Raw genomic sequence first — 18,594 nt, forward strand, 5'->3', positions numbered from 1 at the left:
CCCCCTTCCAACCCGGCCGCAAACATAGGCACTTGCACGACGTCCGCCTCTCCCGATTAGACAAACTCGATCACATCCGACCATGCCGCGACCGAGCAGACAAAAGAGAAGCCGCGCAAGAGAAGGTTGGCCAGGCTAAAGAACAACGAAAAAGTACCAAGTACAGGAAATGCGAAACGGGCTGACAGAGTACACCGCCGGCTACAGTTCTGCCTTCAGAAGCAGAAGACAGGAAAAAATTGAGGTCTGACGCTTACGGGAGGGGAAAAATAAACTCAGAAAATGCACAGAGACGAAAGGAGAAACCCTCTAGCCACGCCAATGCTTCGACCGACCATCCAACCGGTGATGTTGCAAAACCAGGCCAGAGAAACGCCGGTGAGTCGTCGTCGTCGCAAGACCCTCACTCACTGTCCTTTCTGAGGCATACCGCTGGCTAAGCACGACTCGTCCGCTGCGTCGGCCTTCACTACAGATACAACACAACGCGCAATGGCATCTAAAGAGCACAAAACAGAGCGTGGGTTCAGAAGGGCGATAGACGACGATATAACCCGACAGGAACAACGGATGACAAGAGAGAAGGAGGGCCAGTCAGGCGACAGTGCGAGCTTCTTTAGATACCCTTTGCTTTGCTTCTTTTTATCCACTTCCGGATTTCTGATGCGCCGCTATTGAACGGAAGGCTGGCGAGATGGAAGACAACAATGCCCTCGTTTACGGAGTACAACGCTGATTCCGCGTTTCTCGCGCACGAAGTGCCGCGAAAGCTTGACGCCAAGCCTGTGCTGTTTTGCCGCCCATAGGGCGTTGTCCATGTTTGATTCCACTGCACTCCAGCTTTCTCCGAGACAAAAAGAAACTATCAACACTGCAAGAAAGGAAAACAAAAAATGTGCAGCTTTATCCCGGTTTACCCGAAAGAGTCTCTGTTGACGCACTCGGACCGCAGCGCGCCTGAAGTGAGAATGAAGGACCAAGGCATCAGTGAAGCAGCTGTTATACATTCGCCTAGTCACGTGGTACACAACGGCGAGGCTCCGCGCAAGCGTAGCCGCGACGTAATGCAGACGCAATTCCGCTCTGGCGGCTGAAGGTCAAGATGACCTTGGGAGTTGTAATCCCCCCCCCCCTCTCCCTCTTAAGAGTAGCTCCCTCTCTAAAACTATACGGCCTATCCTACAGCCTGCAGTTCACTTTGATAGCTCTCGCAATGAAGTCCCCGAGTTTCTAGAGCGTAAGCTCTACTCTTCCCACTGCGACTACCAAGGCCACAGCAGGCTGACCACTGGCCCTCACAGTTTGCTTCAACGAGGTGACTTCGGACAAGACACTTTCGGACAAGACACAGAGAGACCTCGGATAAAAATGACTAACAATGAAAACGCAGGATGAAAGTTATGAGCTTCCAGCATTCGTTGTTATTAATCTACTGCGCAAAATGTATAAAAAGAAAGAAGAAAAAGCTACTCATACAGACTGAAATTTATTTCAATACAGTTAATGTTTTCTAAACATCCAAAACCGATAAAAATTCGAGCATATATAACAACATAAACCACGAAATTCACACATATCCCTCCTCACCTCAAGCAGCAGTTCACGTGCATTGTTATTTTAGGCTGTTTTGCCGTGGGACATACGCAGCTTCTGCAGCGAGTGATATTTACAGAAGGCCTTGTGCGTCTCTGGCAGCTGACACTCCGGGAAAAAAGCATGCGACATATTGCGGCTAAGTGGATGCAGCTAGCACAGAACCGGGTTAAGTGGAGAAATATGGGAGAGGCCTTCGCCCTGCAGTGGGTATAGTCAGGCTGATGATGACGATATTGCGGCTAAACGCTTTGCTTCATACGGAGCATTCGATAACAGCGCGATATATTGCAACGAAATCTCGTTTATTTTGAACACCCGGTATACTTCGAGCTGATACTTTGGTCGCGTTCCTTCCATCCATTGATAGGACAAAAGTTACCGACTCGATCACCGGCCGTAAGCATCTTAGTCGAGGCCAGCCCTGTCGTGGAACTTTCGAGCAGCACGCCGGGCCCGGATCTCTGCACGACGGAAAGTCTATCGCTCGGCGACGCGTGATAGCGCACAAGGTTCCGGCAATAGGGGAGGAGATGGGAGGCAGTCCCGTCCGTCCACCGCGGTGACGAGAAACGGGTGTCCCCTTTCTCGTTTGCATTGACGCCTCCCTTTCGACCGGCCGCTTGCGAAATGCCCGAGAGAAAATGGCAAAGAAGCTGCCTCGGCCCACGGGCTCGTAAAACGAACGCACGCTCGTCATAAAGGCTGGCACCACGGCAGCTTTCGCGCACTTGGAGAATTCCGACGACTCGGTCTTCGCCTCCCACTCCAAACAGTTGCTCTTCGTTTTACGTATGCAATTATACACTCGGTTAACACTAGGGCAGTCGGTAGTGTGGAAGGCCGCCAGGATTGCAGCAGATCATTACACAGGAAATCGAAAAGTGACTTGAACAAGGTTGAGATGCGGTAGCGCCGCCTATGAGTCTTCTAAGCAGCTCTGAAAGTTTTATTTCTGCAAGAGTGAATAAGTCAATCTACCAATCGCTCCGGGTATATCCAGCGCCGCGACACCCGAACACTGCAGTTACTGTCCCGGACCATGCCAGCTCAGGACCCCGTCGAGCACATGACAAGTCGACTCCAGGGTCAAATTCTTGTGTAACAGGTCACTGCACGACAGGCCCCTCTTCCCACCGCCTGAACAAGCGCTCCGTTAGGTCAGACATCTTTTTTGTCTTCCCGAGCAACCAGTTGCGAACGTCCCCCTTCAGTGGGCAACCATAATAGACGCCTTCCTGCCTATGCACATCAGCCCTCGCCTTTCGCTGCCCCCTAAATACTAACCCCCTTCTGACAGCCCGTAAAAAAGACGAATCAGCGACGGGCACGTCTGTCTTCACCTCGCACGCCTCCCATGTCAAATAAAGATATTATTTTATTATTATTAAGGAGTAAACAATCATCTATCGCATTTCATTACACAGGGAAGCTACACTACCAATGCCCAGGCCCTGGCGACTTTCAATCCTGAAAAAATAACGAATAATTACTGCTCGCAACGGAAGCATATTCCAGCTCCAAAACATACCGAGTTGATATAGCAATGAAATATTTTAACCTGGGCAACGAATGTCTTTTAGTTGATAATGAGAGGAAATTGAACGCGTGGTAAAAATATGGCAAATGAAAGACCTTCACATGTTTTGAAGCAGGAATCTGACTCCGTTACCAACCGCAACCATTCCGTATCCTATTTAGTCCCTGTCAGGGAGTGCGCTAGCGGGCAGTTTACTCCATTTACGGTGATTCGGGCCGACACCGAAGAAATCCGCTTGTATGCATTCATGTATGCATAGGCTTGAGTGCATAGGCTGCTAAACTCCCAATCCCGGCCTAATCGAGGGCGCAAGGTTTCCATGCGTGGCATATTGGAGGAATTCCGCAACAAATTCTATCAAATGGCTTGGGACAGAAACGTAGAATAGGCCGCAGAATAAGCCTTTTCGCCAAGGCGTTAATTACCGCCGATATCTCAATGGCTGAGCTACAGCGGCACACCCAAGGGAAGGTTCGCTGCCTGTCAGTACCGAGACATTCACTCACTCGATCGCTATCCCACTCCCTTGCGCTCACAGAAGGAGGGAGAAAGAAAAAACAGATTCCCGACAGGGCATTTTTTTTTTCTTTACACCAGAGAGGAGGAAACACAGAGCACTGAACAAATCTACCCTTGGACATGCGCCGTTTGCCGACTAGAATCACCCTGACGAGAAGACAGTCACGCCTTTCTGCGGCTCGGGTACGTCGGGGGAACAGGGTGAGGAAGGAGGGCAGCATCAAGACAATCGTACACACAGCACAGTTGACTGCGGCCTTCTAAGACACTGCAGCTTCTGTTCGGCGTCGCGCACACAACATCGACCTTGGCGCACATACTCTCCCCCCTGGCGTACTGCACTTTCTTTCTTTACCTCTCTGAACGGAAGCGTTGACGAAAATGTTCGCACAGCAAACACCGTAACGGCCGTTCAAGCTGCGTCTACTCATGACGCTCGCAAACGACCGACGCGCCTCATGACTTTTGCATGACGCAATTGGCAAACCTTCGACACCATAAGCGCTCGGTGACCTTCGAGCGAGAAAAAAAAAGAAAAGAAAAACAGCACGCACTTCGCGCACACCTGTTTATGTATGCATCTATTAATGTAGCGCTGACGCTCGAAGTGCAGAACCACTGCGGCGGAACCAACGTGACGTAACGCGAAATGTCGCTGAGTCTCGCTAAAACGCCGAAGCTCAAATCGACCACCGCGCGTGAGTTTAGCATTCGCATGTCTCACGCGTCGCATCTAGCGAAGCGGTCAAGAAACAACGATGGGGTCACAAGGGCGAATGCGTGCAACAAAACTGTTCGGCGCGTCACGTTAGGTAATGCGACACACACACACACACACACACACGCGCGCGCGCGCACGCACGCACGAGATGAAGGCGCACACAAACGGGCAGAATCGCTCGAGCGACGACGACAGGTGCCCGCACGCACTACGTGCTCAACCAACTGACAAAATGATGCCCTCGGTGAAAAAGCGCGCCCACCCGAGAGAGTAGTAGCTACTGACGTGGTACTGAAGGATGTAAGATGGAATGAAACAAGCACGCGGCAAGAGGCGAAGAACATCCAGGTTAAGAAGAGAGAGAAAACAAATAAATTGAGTTTCATACGCACCAGCAGTAAGCTCGGCTTGGCCGGTGCTGATGTGCGCGCATGCGTTTCGCCGGCGAGCGGTAGCAGACAAGCGCACACAACAGACACACACACTCAGACTGCGAAAAAAGGCGGGCGAACAAGCCGAAGCGCCGGAAGAGAGAGAAGTAAAAAAAAAAAAAAAATGAAAACGCGACGAAAGGAAAGAAAGAGGGAAGGAAGATGCCGCCGCCGGGCAGCGGAAAGAAGCGAGAGATCGTCGAAGCACAGAGCGAACGAAGGAGGAGACTCTAGGGCCCCACGCGGCTGCCCGCGAAAGAGACGAAGCGGCACGCATCGCGCGAGAAAGAGGGAAACAACACGTCATAAAAAGGGGGAGGAAGAGAAAAAGCGCGCAAGATACGCACTGAGAGAGGGAGAAAAAGCAAATAAAAACGATCGAGATACGCGCAGCCAAAAGAACACCAAACAAAAGCCAGCGGCGGCGCCGTCGGCGCTAGCGCCAAGCAGTCTCGCGCAGCCGTGCCACGCAAAGCAAAAGCGAAACAAAAAAATTGCGCGCTCGCGAGTGCGCGTCGACGGCTGCGGCGGCAAGCGACGCTACAGCAGCGGCAGCAGCCGAGGGAAAAAAAAAAAAAAAAAAAAAAAAAAAAAAAAGGGGGCAGAAGCAGAATCGGGCGGTCGCTAAGGCTTGCCACACCGCATCGCGTGCCTTTCCCAAACCCTTTCTTTTAGAGCGCTGTGAGTCAGTTATTCGAGACTCCCGGCTGCGATCGCCCCACAATTTCTTTTTTTTTTTTTGCGTGTCCAAGCTCAAAGCTTCTGCCGTCGCCGCTGTTCGCAACGACGCAGCTGCTGAACGCACTGTTATAATCCGTTGTCTGTGATGTTACTCCAGGCGAGGCGTATGATCACCCGATCTCGTCAGGTGCATACCCGCGTTTTCGCTGCATTCGTTTACGCTAGCCTCCGCTGCAGCGTTCTCGGCAAACCTACTCCTCGTGAGTCCTGACTGTACCTAATACATATATTATGGTGAGGCCACCGCCCCCCCCCCCCCTCCCCGCCCAAAAAAAAAGCATAAAATAATGGTACTAACAGTAAATTCGCCTGTGGTACAGGTTCTTTTTTTTTACTTTTCTTATAAACATATAAAAAGTCTGATATATATGGCCACCGCAGCCTGCTGCTGTCGAAGTGAAACAGCCGAACACGAGCGACCAGTTTCCGCACTCAGGAAGAGACGATGACGCGACCAATGGACGGCACGAGCCAGATCCCCAGACGAGCCGTTGCGGCTCGAAACGGCCCCGACGCGATCAGTTGATACAGACGTCACGTAACAAACGCCGGTATCAGCGTGCGTGCGGAAATGACGTTCAACGCGACAGCGGTTGTCCCACGTTTCGTAGCGCACTATAATGCTGAAAAAACAGCGCTACAGACGTGGACGGAGGTCAAGAACAAACAGGACGGGCCCGTCCTGTTTGTTCTTGACCTTTGTCCACGTCTGTAGCGCTGTTTTTTCATCATGTCACCGTACCAACTCGCCCAGATGTCTCTTCTATTGCACTATAATGCCTTGTGCAGGGATGGAGGAACGCGTCGTACCACGACTTCGGCGGACGTCGCGGCCCCATGTAGGCTCGGTGGCGACGAGCGCCACACCAATTACTTTGCCCAAGAAGCACTTGCTTGCCTAGAGAGGCGCTCGACCAACACGAGTTCGCAATCGCCACCGAGGCACGGGACATCGTTACGTAATGCGCACAAAGAGTTCATTACGCGAAGTGTCGGCATTGAAGACATGGATGTTCATTTCGAGGCTCAATGGATATCAATCGTGTGGGCGCGGTAGCAGCATGTCGAATGCTGAGCACTGCGTCGTCCAACGCTTCAAAATGGCAGCTCCAGGGGCGGAGGACGTAAAATGCGTCTAACGCATTCACACGCACTATGGATGAGATCTCGCTGAACTGCGACCTGTAAAAGGCGCGAGGAAAGCTGCACTCGTTTTAATTCAGTTATGTTTGGGACTTTACGCAGAAACGACGCGCACCCAATCTACGCAGTCGTCGCTATGGCAATATCGTTGCACAAGTGCGAAGGCGGCGATGGCACGTTATAATAATAAGACCATTCTAACAACATAGATTGACGAATTCGTCTTATTTGTAAAAAAAAAAAAAAAAAAAAAAAAAAAAAGCCGCTCAAAGAATCACTAGAGCAGAGCGGACAAATGCAACGCAAGCTAGCAAATAAGGAGCTTTTAGCGCGCAACACAGAGGTTTTAGCGAATGCGCGGACTCTGCACATTCACCGTATGCTTTTTTTATTATTTCGAAAGCAATACTCGCACTTTCAAGTCTTCGCGTGACCCGGCCGCAGTTACGTCTTACCCACGTGACGCTGTGACGTCACACCCCACGTGACACACGGGCTGGCAGGAGCTGCCATCTAGGATCTCTCGTTTCACATGGGAGATGTCAGAATCAGCCTGCTAGGACCCTGGCATTCCACTATAAGGCATGTTCATATGTGTTGGTTAAAGCGGCGCTTTATATATGGGCTGAGGAAGAAAAAGAGAAGAAGAATGCTCGTTCACCCGTAGCTAATGCTTTTGCTCAATATTTGGTAGCGTTGAACCCTTGTAATTTTTTTTTCTGTGCGTGCGTGTGCGTGTGTGTGTGTGTGTGTGTGGCCCCGCCGAGATGGTGATGCATGCGAAGCAACGTCAGCAGACGTCACAAATAACCTGAAGTCCAGCCCACTCACAGTGAACCGCGCAGGCGTGGAAAGAAAATCCGCTTTTGACACATCAAATAAACAACAGAGCACCTCGAACATGTCACTTGTGAATGTTCCCATGCTTCAAATGCCGGTCATCCAATTCCTCAGTTCAAAATCCGGAGGCACTGTCGCGCCACTTGCAACATTCAGATGAACTGCACTGAAGTGTTACGAACGCAAGAAAAAATGAACAAAAGATGCAGAGCACCCACGATGCTCGGTGCATGTCCCGCTAGAGAGGCCGCGGTGTGCAAATATCTACAAATATGCCGCTAGGCGTAGCCGGTTATGACTCAGGGTTTCGTAACAGGTGCAATTAAACAACAATGGTTGAAGGCAAAATTGCTGCGTTCTTCCCACGTGATATATACCAGCGCGACGTTAATGAGTTTAATGCTACGTTCGCAAGTCGTCACCAATGTATATATACGCACGTATGTATACATACGCACCAGTGTATATAAAAGAAAATGTATATATACACACTCGCACAAGATCAGAATAGATAAACTTCGAGGAGCGAGAAAACGACTACCTCATGCGGTTACTCTCAGGTACCGCAACACGACGGGACAGAAAAAGCACAGGAAGTCCCAGATGGCCGAGAGCCGGGGACAAAGAGACAAAACCTGCAGCGGAGAAGAAAAAAAAAAAAAAAACAAGAGAAGGAGGAGCGAGAGGGAGATAACAATGTATCACGCCACAGATATCGCGCAGTCGCCCGTTTTGGCAGAGAGGGGCCGCGGTGCACGCAAGCGCAGAGGGACGTCCAGAGGACGCCTCTCCCAAGGGACGGTGAAGGCGAGATAAGCTTTGTCCATGGCAAAACAGTACAAGAAAGAGGTCCGGGAGTTGGAGGAGGGGCAAAGGAAAACATAGCGGACCAAGCGGAAACGCGAGGACGACGCGCGCTGCGGACGGCATGTGGATAGGGACGATTACGAGGCGCCCGAGATAGCAAACTGCTAGAGAGCACACAAAAACTGCGCGCATGCAGTCCCTGTGTGATAAGATTAAGCGCAGGCAACAAAAGCAGCGCAGAAGACAAAATGAGGAAAGGGGTGTCGGGTGAGAGACAGTCTAGATGTGATGCATACGATAGAGCTGAGATAGGCAAATCGAGAAAGCGGGGAGCGCCAAGCCACATCCGACCGAACGGTGTGATGACAGCACGAATGGGCCCGCCTGCACGAAGGCGCCGTGGGTGAAACGGTACCGACGCGAGCTCGCGCGACAAATCAACGCAGTTGCTATTCTGCGATGCGTCGTCGGTTAAGAGAATGACGAAACATTCTTGAAGAGTGTTCAATAAAGGTCGCTTCTCGAAGCAGCAGCGCCAGTGCATAGCACAACTGTCGCGATCCTAACATATATTCCTGCACCCGGCCTTTAACCTGGCGGAAATATTTGTTTTGTTTCGGTTTATGGCGTTTAACCTCCCAAAGCAAATCAGGCTATGAGATAGACGCCATGGTGGAGGGCTCAGGAAATTTCGACCCTTCTTCCACGTTCACTGACATCGCAGAGCACATGGGCGCCTCCACATGGGATCCTCCATCGAAAAGCGGCCGCCGCAGCCGTGATTCGATGCCACATCATTGGGCAGAGCAGTCAAGAGCCCTAATCGCTGCACCATCGCGGCAAGATTGGCGGGAAGGGGACGGCATTTAGGGTCACGTTATCGTTTCAAGTATTTAAATACCTGAGGCGTTCTTCATATTATTGCCGCGAAACCTTCAAAACAGTATTTGCTGTTTTTTAACAGCCGCCGGCATACAGGCTTATCACTCTGATTCTGGACCGCGTATCAGTTCCGTAATCTTTGTTTGTTAATGCTCGATGCCGCGAGTCACACCTTTATCAGTTTTGTTGTAGCACAAGATGCACCGAGATCTGTCTCGAAGGTTCCGGCCACTCGGGTGTCTTTCCACAATGTTCCAGCCCGTGCTGGTAGCTGCTTGCGACGTTATCTAGATTGTTCTGTGCAGCCTTTAAATTGAGCGTTGCCGAGTGTGACGGGTATTCTTTGTTCGACGATCGACGAGCACGTTTGCTTCTATCGCCGCCGCCGAGTTGCTTAGTTCTTTTGCGGGCGCAAGTCAGCCCAAATAAACAGTTTCTTTAGTGCAATCATCGACCCTTCAATTGTGTCGTCGACGTCGTCACCACTACGTGACATTATTATAGCACTTCGATCGGAGTTTCTCGTGTTTCGAGAGACGTCCAACCAAACGTTTATAGATCGTCCAACCCATATCACCCGCAAAGCGATTGCCGCGCAGCTGTGTTCCAAAGCAATCGACAAGTGGCGAATTTGCTTCGAAATACAAGATGGGGCACGCAACACGATCGAGAGCGCACTCTGATCTCATTTGGTGTTTATCTTATTTTCGTGTGAAAATATCTGAAGCGATCAACGCATTGTCATATATACCCAGACGTTCGCCATCACTTGTGCTGAAGCATTTAGCCGACAAAATAGGTCCATTTTTGCGTGATGCTCGCAAAAGTTCACTGAGCTCACTGTAAAAGTACATTGACGCGAAGTTTTGTGGGTCTAATTTTTTGACGTTATTTTTGTATTGTCTTGAGAGCAGAGTAACGATGGGCCGGATGGGCGTGAGATGCTGAACTCAAAGAAAAAAGGTGCTCCACGCTTCTGGCACATGCATTTAACAGCTTGTAGAAGTCACTTTGCTAAATACATTTGGGCGTATTCCAAAGCGTTTACGCTTTATGAAGTGCATAATTTACGGAAGGCGAAGAGCTTGTTTTATAGTTTCATCCATTTACGACACGTTCTGAAACTGTCATTGGAATGAGTGCATCTTGGGTGCCAAAAGCTGTCGTATTTTATTGGCCGGCACATTCCGAAAAGAAAAAAATTAGCTGTGTCTTAGCTCTGGTTAAGCCTGAGTGATTGCGAAAGCAATACCTCCCCGGGATTGGAAAAATGGAGCGCCCTCACGCGGCGGGCCGAGGAGGTCGTCACGTGATAGCCGCCGCGCCGAGCGAAGGAACGACTACGGCCGAAGAGACGAGTTGGGGCCCCTGCTCTCCTCTGGTCGTGACGTCACGCTGTCACGTGGTAGCCGCCGCGCCGAGCGAAGGAACGACTACGGCCGAAGAGACGAGTTGGGGCCCCTGCTCTCCTCTGGTCGTGACGTAACGCTGCCACGTGGTCGTGCGCCGCAGCTGCGCCGGAGCGAAGGAACGACCTCCACCGACGGCAGAAAAGTGCTAGCAGTATTGTTTTCGCAATAAAATCTAGTGAATTGGAACAGTCAGGTTATATACACAAGAGAGCGATTCTCCCGTGATATGGTGGAGGTCGATACCAAATGTAGTCCTGGACCGAGCCGCCGCAGTACGCGCGCATAAAATGTACTTGCAATGCAGAAGCATGGTTAGGCGAAAAAAAGAAAATATATATATACAACAAAAACAGCGAATTTCGCAGTAAAAATAATCGAGCGGCGCCAGATGCGTATAAGTTTATACGTTAGCTATTACGTTGTCACTTCTACACAAGGAGAGACTCTTTCTGCTGCAGGCCACAATTAAAGGAACCGGCAAAAGCCCCCCCCCCCCCCCCCCCCAAAAAAAAAAAAAAGAAAAAGTCGTAGCCGCGAACGTCAACTATAGTACTCGTAGCGTCGTATGAACTGCGGCAGCTCGTCTTGAACTTCGAAGACAACCACTAAGCGGCGTTCAGTTGCGTCCTCATTTTTCCCTCGAAAGGCCATAGGGTTTACAGACAGCGGTGAACGGGTGAATTAATTTGTGGTGCAAGTTAGCAAAAAGCGATTAGAAGGTTGGTGGCTTAAAAGCAGACAGATGATATAAGGGTAGAAGTAAAAATTTAGTAACTGATATGGCGTAATACTCTACGGATTATTGACAACATTAAAGACAGGGAAAAGCAAAACGCCGAGCATGGTGGAGACTGCCACCACCCCGCTTCAAAGGTTTGGTTTGGTTTGTAGGGTTTAACGTCCCAAAGCAACTAAGGCTATGAGAGACGCAGTAGTGGAGGACTACGGAAATTTCGACCACCAGGGGTTCTTTAACGTGTACTGATATCGCACAGCACACGGGCGGGCGCCTTGCTTTTCGCCTCCATCGAAAAGCGGCCGCCGAGCCGCTTCAAAGGGGACGCTTTTAACATTCATTTAATGCAACCATACATCCATAGGCGACGCGTGGGGCATATGTTCTTTCTCGAAATGAACCAGTTAGCCTGCAAAAAAAGTTCCACTAAATAGCTGAAGGCTCGTACCGGTTTTTCTACGAGCTCTGGCTGACGCTCGCCCGTCATCGTTACACCTCACGCGAAACAGGGGAGGATATCTCGGCCACAGCTAAGTCACCAGTGTAGGTGCGGGCTCGGTCCCATTACCACGAACGGTGAAATAATACTTATAGGACCCGACGCGAGCGTACGTGCGCACTAATAGTTCCGACTTCGCAAATAATCTAAGCCCGGCAACCACGCCCACTCGCTACCAAGCGACACCGGCTGTCCTGCCAAGTGTCATTCCAGCTCCCCCTCTCGTCCTGTCCCACTATATCTAATTATTTCTCGCTCTTCCTAGGAGAGATCGTCACTCAGGCGGACGTTTCAGCCTGCTCGATTGCACGCCCGATGAGCCATCACCAAGCGCGCGCCGTCTGCGCGACGCCAAATTTGACGCGGGCCTCAAAAGAACGGGAGAGGACGGGAGGGAGAGGACGGGAAGGAAAGGGCGCGTTGTGCCACAGCCGAGAAAAAGAAAATGCGCGCTGGAAAAAGAAAAAGCAACAATCGACGTCGACAGCAAGCCGATGAAAACCAAGAGGGAAGGAGGAATAAAAAAAAGGAACAAGCACATAGCAGAAAACGAAACCTAAACAAGGAGTTGACCGGGCACGAAGTAATTTGGCAGTGCTATAAAGCCATCACGCTGGCGGCGACGTCGCAGCTTCGATGGAAACAGTAAACGAAGTAGCGTGCCCCTGGCACACGAAAGAAAAAGAAAAGAGAGAGAGAGAGATGGCTAAGATTCGGGGATAAAGCAAGAACGCTTCGATCCACGCCACGAAAATTCGTTGGCAGCGAGCGCTACATGGAGCCCTCATCAAAGAAATGGCCTTGCGCGCTTTTTTTTGTTTGTTTGTTTACAGGTACTGCGATAAAAGTGTCGCGCACGCACACACGAAGGCATAGCGTGCCAATGAGCCCCAGAAAGCAAAAAAAGATAAATGTTGTAAAGGGGTAGCAGAAGAGATAATACAGATGAGAGGCTTAGAGTGGGTGGGAGGAACATAACAGGCACGGCTTCGCCCTCCCTCCCGGGAACGAAAATAAAAGTACGGGTAAGTAAAAGCCACGATTCAGTTCAGCAACGAAGGCGCAAGGTGCGAAAATAAAAAAAAAAAATGCCCTCCCTCGACAAGCACAAAGTCTGCTCTCTCCCTCGAGTATTTGGCAACGATTACAAGTGTCGTAATGTTCTGCGCCGCCATTCTTTTCTTTCCTGTTACACCTCCCCACTTCCTCCCCTTGGAAGGAGTTCGCTTATTATAACGCGAGCGCCCGCTGACAGCCGCTGTCGGGGGCCGGACGCCCTCGCGTCCGAGTGCCGAGCGAGTGTTTGCACACTTTCAATAAGCGAAGATAGCAGTTCGGCTTTAGTTGAAGCCCCAAATTAAACAGTGGGAGCCTCGTTGGAATTCACACGCACACATACACGTAGCTAGCAGCACAACCATTGGTGGTCGTAGTAGTCAGCGCCAAGGAAAAGGTCACCCTATCCACATCCTCTACAGAAAGCGGGTCAACGGGAGCAATTACGCGTGCTCTTCGGACGAGCACAGCGCAAACGCGCTTTCTTCGTCGGCCTCTCTCTCCTGTTCTCGCGCCAGACAAATGGACGTGGCCAACTAGAAAGGGCAACAGCGTACGCGACACTAATTAGTTTTCGACAGGCTCGGCGCCAAGGCCAGGCACGATACCGCTTCGGGTCTGCGAATACACGAGCGCGTAGTTATCCAGCAGAATAAGTGACTTTTTTTTTTTTCATTTTTTCAATGTTTGAAACGTTTGCAGCGCGAAACAACGCGTACGCACGCACACACGAGCACATCAGTTCAAACCTGGCGTAGCGCAACCTTTATACCACATCGATATTCACGCACCCAGATTCATCCGGCATGCACTGCTGCTGTAGCCACCCACAACTAATTCTGTGTGTATACGCTGCTCTACGTTACTGTAGGAACAGGAATGTTGCATTTTTTCCCCGCCCTTTTACAAATGATCTGTTCCTCGTGCGCACACACACATGCACGCATGATTAGAGAAACGAGCGCAGTTAGACAATATTATATATATATATATATATATATATATATATATATATATATATATATATATATATATATATATATATATATATATATATATATATATATATATATATATGTATGTATATATATTACGGCACTTGCACTCCGAGTAGTACCAGTAGTACCTCCAGAAATGTAGAGCGTGCGCTCTAAAAACTTTCGTGTTTCTACATATCCTGAACGCGCAGCAACGCCTCTAAAGGCGTTGCATTCAAAGTGCCTTCGGGAGACTCCCGACAGAGAGCAGCTAGTATTTACAAAGAAACACTGTTTCGTCTTTGCGTCGCACAGGCACAACACACGCCAACATAAGCCACCATCCCTTTCAAAAGTCAAGGTGGTGTTCCGCACGCCAGCAAGCCCACCAACGCAAACCTCACCAGTGGACTACCCCAGGTATAAGGTTCTACTATAGTATTGGAGTAAAGACTACGGCGCACTTCCACGTGGCGGTTGCAGCGACACGGCGCCGCGGCACGTGCGAGACATGGCCTCCGAGATCACCTACGCACGTCTCGGAGGCCATGGAACTGAGCGATGATGCGTTGCCGTCACTGCATGCAGCAGCACCACCACCACCAGCAGTTTTTCTCGGAACTGGACCTTCGGCGCGGGCGGGCCTTTTCGAACCCGCCAGCAGCAGCAGCGCGGGAGGATGCTGCAGCCAAGCGCACATAGAGCAGCAGTGTGGCGCAACAGATCACGCGCGCAGTCTAGCGCCACTACCGCGCAGCCACGGCTTATGCGGCGCGCAATTAGGCGCTATTAACGGTCGCTCGACGCCTCGCTTCCCTTTCAGTCATGCACTGCACTTTCTTTATTTCTTTTTCATCATTCTCGGCTTACCGACGCGCCTCCTAGGTTTCCGTTTGGCGCGCCTGGCTGCCTTTGTGCGCCCGAACCCCCGAACGCTCGACGCCGGCCGTGCACTTCCCGCCAGTTTGGCGAACCCGCCGATGAATGATGCAAAAACTTTGCACGTAAACGCAGAGCTATTTTTCATTGCGAGTGCATCTTGTACATCTCATTGTTTTTCTGTGGCGTGAGCGAGGATTACGGTAACAAGTGGCGAGAATCAAGCGACCCTGCTCTTGCACTGTAGCCGTGCGTGCGAGGAGCAGGGAACAGGCATGCGCACACCGAACGAGACAGGCGTCTCTGAGCGCTTAATCATGCGCAGTAATGCGGAAAGTTGAGCTAGTTGGTACATGATACAGTTGGTACAGCGCCTGTCCTTGTCTTTACTCTCTAGTTGTTGTTCTCCGTCGCAGCGCTCGTAATTTGCAATCATGCGCACATTGCATGCGCACATTGCATGCACGCATGCCAAGGCAACCGACAGCGCTGCTTGTCTTTTTTTCTTTTTTTATAGTCGCCGATGCACTGCAGCTGACGCGAAAGTGCTGCGCGTCCGAAGCCGAGCAGGCTCCGCGGAAGTGATGAGCAGCCTCGGGAGCGCATTTGCAAGCTGTAACGCAACGCATGGCGTACCGGGCCTAACCTAAGAACGTCGTAAAAAGTGATTCCAAAATGCAACAAAAAAAAAAAAAATCGAATGTGTGACCACCAAAAAAGGAAAAGCTGTAATGGTACCCTTCTGCGATTCCTCTTGCGGACCACTAATTAGCATACATTCTTCACATTGTGCGAGTCGTAAATTCCCTCTTTAACCAAGGCATACAGGCGCCTACGTGGCCTACATGGGGCACCTCCAGTATAGATTCCAATCTCGCCCTCGTATCTCAAAGGACGACCTGCTCGAGTTGGTAGCTCCTGCAAACTCGGCCTCGTCATGTGATCTCGTGACGTCACAACGGAATGTGTTGAAGACAAGCTATCTCTTTGGCTCCAGCCACTGTGCGGACCCTCAGCAGTGGCACGTACATAAAGGGAATGGTGTTTCTATAGCACAAAGAAAGGAACGCGGGAGCGCGCAAGCCTTTAGATAACAGTTGGAAGGGGCGTTCCCATTTGAGCAATACGTAGCTACAGGGCTCTGTCTGTCTGTCTGTCTGTCTGTCTGTCTGTCTGTCTCTGTGTGTGTGTGTGTGTGTGTGTGTGTGTGTGTGTGTGTGTGTGTGTGTGTGTGTGTGTGTGTGTGTGTGTGTGTGTGTGTGTGTGTGTGTGTGTGTGTGTGTGTGTGTGTGTGTGTGTGTGTGTGTGTGTGTGTGTGTGTGTGTGTGTGTGTGTGTGTGTGTGTGTGTGTGTGTGTGTGTGTGTGTGTGTGTGTGTGTGTGTGTGTGTGTGTGTGTGTGTGTGTGTGTGTGTGTGTGTGTGTGTGTGTGTGTGTGTGTGTGTGTGTGTGTGTGTGTGTGTGTGTGTGTGTGTGTGTGTGTGTGTGTGTGTGTGTGTGTGTGTGTGTGTGTGTGTGTGTGTGTGTGTGTGTGTGTGTGTGTGTGTGTGTGTGTGTGTGTGTGTGTGTGTGTGTGTGTGTGTGTGTGTGTGTGTGTGTGTGTGTGTGTGTGTGTGTGTGTGTGTGTGTGTGTGTGTGTGTGTGTGTGTGTGTGTGTGTGTGTGTGTGTGTGTGTGTGTGTGTGTGTGTGTGTGTGTGTGTGTGTGTGTGTGTGTGTGTGTGTGTGTGTGTGTGTGTGTGTGTGTGTGTGTGTGTGTGTGTGTGTGTCGGAACTGCTTGTGTTGCCTGCTACTTCGTTGACATACCCACCTAAGCAGCCATCCCCCACCCCGTTTGACGCAGCTGTTTCGTGACGTCACAGCCGCGTGCCCCCACGCGGGTAATTCAAACTACGCCCAGTATACCTATGCATAAGACTGATCAATGGCAGACCGTTATCTGACTTTTGACCTTGAAAAAAATATTGCGCTAAACCAGCAGTTCTCAGCATGTAGCTGTCTCACCCTCATCCTTCGTATATATTGAGCAACGAACCAACAGACGCCGTGCGGTGGCACCGATGATGACTGGTGCGGCGAACCAACATCATATATAGACTTGCATCGACCACAGAAGTATGTGAGATGAGTCTTCGCATGGCCAGCTTCGAATTCCAGGGCGAGACACGAGTACGCTCGCACCCACTGGTTCCTTCCTCCCCACTCAGCGCTACTAAAGTTAGCTTTAGCACTATCCATCACAACACCATCTCATGGCTATGACGTAGCACCCGGAGAAGGAGGCAGCCGTGTGTGTACCTCCACTGCTAGTTTCGAGATGCTTTCCCATGCAATAGGGTCTGTTTCTACCTCCCGCCGCACGTGGGTGGGGCTGCTACCAGCCCACAATTCCTAAAACCTCTTAACACCTCTGCATCTGCAACCGACGCCTCATCAAACGCAACCTGAAAGTCCTGGTATTTGACCTCTCATGGTTTATACGAAGATCGCGCAATGAGAATGTGAGATTTGCCCTTTATGAGATGCAAAGCGCAGATAATATTCCACGCGCTCGCTCGCCTCAGTGTGCATGCCTGCATGGTAGAATGGATATTCGGATTTGCTGCGCGACCTGAAGCGTTTGCAATGGCAAGCTTCTGAGGAGTGGGGATTTCAAAAGCTTAAATAAAGATTTTGAAATGTCAATCTCTGTCGTTTTCGTTGAGCGCAAAACCGGCATATTAAAAATTAATGGCGCTCCACAAATTCTGAATGAAAAGCAACAATTTAGTCATAGCTACATTTCAGCTATCTAATGCAGTGAACTATTTTACAAACTTGAATGTGTTTTACGTTCAGGATATATCAGCCGATCCGTAACAAGTACAGTCGAGCGCGATTTGAAGGTTATCGCGCGAGCGTTGACCAGCCTAGCACTCCAGGCACCTGGCGGCCGGGTTTGGAACAAGAAAAATCATGATTTTGCAATCTTCTCTCCCTCGTTCGCTGTTCCATACAACAGTATTCACCCCCGCGACAAACTCACCACCCTTTCTCTCTATTCTATGCTTTCCATTTATTGCGATAAAGTATCCAATTTCAGATAGTACTAAAGAATACGTCGTGCGCACTACGATCACTGCCTGTTGGCAGAACACACACACACACAAAAAAGAAAGGAACTGATAGCCCAACAGGGAGTGACGGCTGCTGAAAGAACAGCGAAAAGAGTGAGGGAAGCTGGCCTGGTACCTCCCTCGCCTCGGCAAATAATTCTGGGCTAAGGCGCTGTTCATGTTCCAAGTCGACGCTTGCGCGATAACCTTCAAATCGCGCTCGACTGTACGTTGTCTCGCGACTGACGCACTTCTATGACAGATGTATTCGGTTTAATACATGAATAAGCAAAAAGTATTGATCAAGAAATCGAGCATGAACGATTCTCCAGAAGTGAGGACAGCGGTAAGCAACAAGGAAAAAGACATTCTCCTTCAAGACTCAAGACAGAGCATCTATTCCATGTAATTGCGACCTGCGACAGCAAGGCGCACAGACGGAGGGAGGGGCGTCTTTCTTCCATGTACGCATATCAACTGCCAATGATTTTATCGCGTTTCGAAACCAGTTCGCCTGCGGCAGGTACCTTGGCAAGAACCATGACCGGGTTGAAGAAATTTTGGAGTGCCGATAGCTCCTCTAAGCGCCAGGTAATGCACCGCTCGCAATACAAAAACAATCTAAAAACCAATCACAATTTCTCGATCCTACTGGTCACCCGTAATCTGGCACCAAATGTGCATACCGGGACTTCTTATAGAACGTAAAAATCTCTAAAGAAATAC

At 50.3% G+C, this 18,594-nt stretch overlaps 1 protein-coding gene across 2 annotated transcripts in view; it reads right to left on the reverse strand.

Annotated features, from left to right (window-relative positions):
• LOC146198586 (protein FAM117B-like) overlaps positions 1-18,594 on the reverse strand; it is a 126,504-nt gene that overhangs the window by 37,563 nt on the left and 70,347 nt on the right. Inside the window, exon 1 of one of the 2 annotated variants that reach the window (XM_084594081.1) lies at positions 14,180-14,314. The exons of the other annotated variant lie outside the window; for it this stretch is intronic. Coding sequence (XP_084450207.1) covers positions 14,180-14,231 — 52 coding nt within the window. The 5' untranslated portion in view covers positions 14,232-14,314. Of the gene's footprint in view, positions 1-14,179; positions 14,315-18,594 lie in introns of those variants that run through there. 2 annotated transcript variants of the gene reach the window in all.

This window comes from Amblyomma maculatum, chromosome 2, assembly GCF_055883805.1.
Source record: "Amblyomma maculatum isolate TAMU_Amacu chromosome 2, ASM5588380v1, whole genome shotgun sequence".
Lineage (NCBI taxonomy): Eukaryota > Metazoa > Arthropoda > Arachnida > Ixodida > Ixodidae > Amblyomma > Amblyomma maculatum.